This window comes from Lactuca sativa, chromosome 7 (genome assembly GCF_002870075.4).
Source record: "Lactuca sativa cultivar Salinas chromosome 7, Lsat_Salinas_v11, whole genome shotgun sequence".
NCBI classification, from domain to species: domain Eukaryota; kingdom Viridiplantae; phylum Streptophyta; class Magnoliopsida; order Asterales; family Asteraceae; genus Lactuca; species Lactuca sativa.
In genome coordinates, this window is record NC_056629.2 from 1,077,104 (window position 1) to 1,082,412 (window position 5,309).

General features: G+C 35.1%; 1 protein-coding gene across 1 annotated transcript; it reads left to right on the top strand.

The window, feature by feature from the left end:
* Positions 1–373: 373 nt before the first annotated feature.
* LOC111888995 (CDPK-related kinase 3) lies at positions 374–4,614 on the top strand. Its single transcript, XM_023885123.3, has 11 exons — positions 374–1,375; positions 2,223–2,353; positions 2,475–2,516; positions 2,603–2,711; positions 2,812–2,890; positions 3,022–3,318; positions 3,383–3,492; positions 3,580–3,687; positions 3,852–3,914; positions 4,034–4,201; positions 4,277–4,614. Exons 1-11 carry the CDS (start codon positions 800–802, stop codon positions 4,406–4,408), a joined length of 1,815 nt encoding a protein of 604 aa, XP_023740891.1. The 5' UTR covers positions 374–799; the 3' UTR covers positions 4,409–4,614.
* Positions 4,615–5,309: the final 695 nt, after the last annotated feature.

The following is a 5,309-nucleotide window of genomic DNA, read 5'->3' on the forward strand; positions in this document are numbered from 1 at the left end:
GTAATATTGTATTAGAATATTTCACGTATTTTTCAAAAAAAAAAAAAACGGGATTTTTTTAGTTATTTCAAGTTCCGAAAATAATATTTAAAAAAAGAATTTTTGGATTTTTCCATTTATTTTGCATTTTAAAATTATTTTTAGATTTGGTCTCACGGTTAGAATGGTTTCAAATGAACCTGAATATATATATATATATATATATATATATATATATATATATATATATATATATATATATATATATATATATATATATATATATATATATATATATATATATATATATATATATATATATATATATATATATATATATATATATATAGAATCGACAGTGAATTAGTTTAAGTTGGGGGGTCTGGGGGGGAATAAAAACTTAAAAACAGCAAAAGTTAAGTAATAAGGACAAAACCCAACTACTCGGAAGGGTTTTCTTTCTTGCAGACGAGAGAGAGCAGCAGCAGCAGCAGCGAAAGAAATGAAGAAGATCACAACCCCAAACCAAATCCCTTCCATGTCTGCTTCCTTGATTTAGATACGCTTCCTCCTCTTCCTCCTCCTCCTATCTCAGATCTTGTCAGACAATCTCTGTCACTCGCTCAATCCTTTTCTTTTGTTTTTTTTTTCGGTTTTCTTTTTGTCTTCTCAGGCCCAAATTCCCTGACTTTAACGTTTTCTATCTTCTCCGACGCTTCCTCATTAGATCCCTACCCCTTGCTTTGTCGGATGTTTTGACTTTCATCTTTGCCTTGATCCCTGATCATAAGATCAATTTCCGACAAACACCGGCGCTAAGATGGGGCAGTGCTACGGCAAGACAATTCCTACTACCGACAACGACGGCCCCACCACCATCATCGCCGCTGGAGAGCAACAACGTCCTTACCCTCAGTCTCCACTCCCTTCATCCGCTAACAACGGCGTCATCAACGTCCCCTCCGTGAAAAACACGCCGGCCCGATCCTCGGCAGGGACGAGTCCATGGTCCAGTCCCTACCCTCATGGAATAGCCAGTCCGTTACCAGCTGGGGTCTCTCCGTCTCCGGCGAGATCGTCAACTCCCGGGCGTAGGTTCTTTAAACGGCCTTTTCCGCCGCCCTCACCAGCTAAGCACATCAAGGCTTCGCTCGCCAGGCGATTTGGGCATGCAAAGCAGCCAAGGGAAGGTCCCATTCCGGAGGATGGCGCAGCAGTAGAACCCGAAGTGCAGTCTCTTGATAAGAATTTCGGTTACAATAAGAATTTTGGAGCAAAGTACGAATTGGGGAAGGAGATAGGACGAGGGCATTTCGGTCATACATGCCACGCCAGGGGCAAGAAAGGGGAACTTAAGGATCATGCTCTGGCTGTTAAGATCATCTCCAAAGTCAAGGTATTTGTTAGATAGCCCAATTGCATTCAATCTAAATAAGTAAATACATTCATTTGATTTGCTGCTGCATACTTGCGACTTGTAATGTTATTGTCAATGTAGACTGTAATATAAAAACCAGAGTCAGAGTAAAAATTTGTTGTGATTCAATGTTTGCTTGCTTATGTTGGTTGTTTTGCAGAATTAGTCAAGTATACAATTCTTGTCAATTAGTAGCAAATTTGTTTCCTTGCCAAAAGATAGGTGTTTTCCTAATGATATGAGCCAACATATGTCCTCTTTTGTCAATGTATGTCCCTTGGTATTGCTTGAATGCTTTCTATATTTAGCTTCCAGACAAATAACATGAGGAAGGATAAAGATCATACAAACCCCATGATTCATATTTTACGTGATTGTTGGAGGAGGTTCAAACTAGAAAAAAGTGTAATTTTTTTTCCCCTTTCTTTCAAACTCTTCCTTTCTCGCTGAAATGGAGGCCCTTTTGTAATCTTATGAGCTGACATGTTCTATTTTGCCAATGTTCCCCTGGGATCTAAGTATACAAGTGCAAAAGATGTGATGTTGGAATGTCCAGGGATTTAGGAAAATGACTAATGATTATTTTTAGGTCATGCTTAAATCTCAGGCGCACGTTAATTGATATAGGGATATATTTGGTAACACAATAAAACTTATGAAGTTTACGTAAAACCATTCGTAGCATATTTTTTTTACCTAGAATGTTCTAATGGTATGCTTTACCCCATGGTAACTCCTATCATGTGTGAATCATTTAAATTCAAATTATGAACTATTGTTAGTGTGTGTGTGTTTGCATAGTATCTTAAGTATCATCCTTTTGTAGATGACAACTGCTATTTCAATCGAGGATGTGCGTAGGGAAGTAAAAATATTGAGAGCTCTTTCGGGGCATAAGCATCTGATCCACTTTTACGATGCATGTGAAGATACAAACAATGTATACATAGTCATGGAGTACGTCTCTCAATTGACTCTTTTACCTTTCTATGCTATATTATTTTTGTATAATTTTACAACATGCGTAGTCATGGCTTAATTGGTTGGGTTCTATAACTTATTTTTGTTGAACAAACAGATTGTGTGAAGGCGGAGAATTACTTGATCGAATATTGTCCAGGTATGACCAAATCCTTTTTTTCTTTTTTATTGATAAGTATAGTTCCCCTTCTGAGTTCTGACACAGACACTTGGTTTTGAATGCAGAGGTGGAAGATACACAGAATCAGATGCAAAATTGATAATAGTCCAGATCCTAAGTGTCGTTGCTTTTTGTCACCTGCAAGGCGTTGTACACCGTGACCTAAAACCAGAGGTTATAAAAATCGTATATTATGGGTGTTTTCTTTTTACCTATTTGAGAAGCCCTGTTTTAAAATTAAAATATCTTGGGTTGTGTCTTGTCTTGTGTGCAGAACTTCCTTTTCATGTTGAAAAGTGAAGACTCTGATATGAAGCTCATTGATTTTGGTCTTTCTGATTTCATCAGGCCAGGTAAAGAAAGGTTACAGAATGAGATAGATGATGATAGATGGTGTAGTGTGTAATTAAAAATATATATATATATATATATATATATATATATATATATATATATATATATATATATTTGGTTATTATTGCAGAAGAAAGGCTTAATGATATTGTAGGAAGTGCATATTATGTTGCACCAGAAGTGCTTCATAGATCTTATAGCCTGGAGGCAGATATATGGAGTATTGGTGTGATCTGTTATATATTATTATGTGGAAGCAGACCATTCTGGGCAAGAACTGAATCTGGGATATTCCGGGCAGTATTAAGAGCAGATCCTAACTTTGATGATATACCATGGCCTTCTGTATCACCAGAAGCCAAAGATTTTGTTAAAAGGCTCTTGAATAAAGACTACAGAAAGAGAATGAGTGCTGCTCAAGCTCTGAGTAAGTTTTTAATTTTAATAATAATATTATTAGTTCCAAACAACTAACTGAAAACCACCGACAGCTCATCCATGGTTGTCGAGCGAAAACCATCCAATTCCTTTAGATATATTGATATATAAATTGGTGAAGTCGTATCTTCATGCGTCTCCATTCAAACGGGCTGCACTCAAGGTATTAATTTATTTGCATTTTGGTTTTTGGTTCCGAATATTTTTATTTGCTTCTGAATATTTTATTTGTTTGCACTGGAACTGGAAGGCACTCTCAAAAGCTCTGACAGAGGATGAATTGGTTTACCTAAGAGCTCAGTTTATGCTTTTGGAACCAAACAAAGACGGGCGTGTGTCACTTGACAACTTCAGAATGGTAAACACTAAACAGAACACAACACCACCTTTTCTGCCTTAACAATAATAATAATAATAATAATAATAATAATAATAATAATAATAATAATAATAATAATAATAATCACAATATGAATATGAATATGAATATACACAGCCATTCATTTTACTTGGTGCGTGCAGGCTCTCCTGCGAAATGCTACGGATGCGATGAAGGAGTCTAGGGTCCCTGATATTCTAAATGCGGTCGGTCAGCTATCATCACATAATCACATTTCATCTAACCTACTACTACTACTACCACCACCTTGGCTTTATGTGATAGAATGATATGACTAATTAATGATTATTATGTGGTGTTGTAGATGGCGCCCCTGTCTTACAGGAAGATGGACTTTGAAGAGTTCTGTGCAGCAGCCATCAGCACATACCAATTGGAAGCGCTGGGGACTTGGGACCAGATCGGGTCAACAGCATTTGACTACTTCGAACAGGAGGGTAACCGTACCGTCTCTGTCGAGGAACTTGCTCGGGTATTTTTCTTTTCTTAATTTATGGTTTATTTTGATTATAATTTTTTATTTTAATTATTAATGATCACGCTGTAGGAGCTTAACGTGGGTCCCACCGCACATTCCATAATCAAGGACTGGATTAGAAGCGATGGTAAACTGAGTTTGCTTGGATATACCAAATTTTTGCATGGAGTCACTCTTCGCAGCTCCAACACAAGACATTAATAATTAATTACTAGCACTAGATTTTCTATTATATTAAATTCTTGTTCCTTTTATTTTGCCATTCATAACTTGTGTAGAAATGAATATACTATATATATTATATAGTAGAGACGAAAACACAAGTCACAACCTCAAAGCCTCTCTTTTTCTTTTTCTTTTTTACCTTTAATCATAGGTGTGGAAGAGATTTTATTTATTTATTTTCATGTTGATTTGTTTGTTTTTTTTTTTTTGGAATATTTTTTGTGGTTCAACAAATGTTTCCCTCCAACATAAGATTGGTTACGGTTTGGTATGACTATCTCATCTATCCCATCCAACTCCACAACCACAACAGAATACGGATAGCTTTCTATTTCATATCGTGTTACTGATGATTTTGTTATAGGAGGAGCCAGGAGGTATGTAATATTGTATATGTCAAAAAAAATCTAGGATAGTTTCAAACGGTTAAATACTAACCTAATTACGTTTCAAAGAAAACAAGTTATTGCGCGACTTCTTTGATACACGCTGCCACAACTTGGAATTATTTATTGCCAAGTCAAGTCTCACATAATGTTATCAGAAAAAATTGTGAATATATACTATCACCATTCATAACCCGACCCAACATAACTATTTATTAAAAAACTAATTTCTTTTCCTCCATTTACACAATCCAACCAAATCCAAACTTTCACTCCATTAACAACCAAATGGAAATCATTTTTTATTAAATAAATATAACTTATATTTCTTTTTTATTCAAATAAAACTTAATAAAAGTATTATTAATTTTAGAAACATATAATTTATTTATTTAAGACATAAAAATATTAAAAAATAGATATAAAAATATATAACATTCCTCAAACATAATAAAAATGATAAATCAAATTACAAATATAACATGAAATAT

Excerpts from the sequence above, each read along its gene's own strand:
- LOC111888995 (XM_023885123.3), top strand. The coding sequence starts at position 800 with ATGGGGCAGTGCTACGGCAAGACAATTCCTACTACCGACAACGACGGC. Across the intron at positions 3,493-3,579 it reads TCAAACGGGCTGCACTCAAG|GCACTCTCAAAAGCTCTGAC; the intron begins GTATTAATTTAT and ends TGGAACTGGAAG. Across the intron at positions 3,688-3,851 it reads CACTTGACAACTTCAGAATG|GCTCTCCTGCGAAATGCTAC; the intron begins GTAAACACTAAA and ends TGGTGCGTGCAG.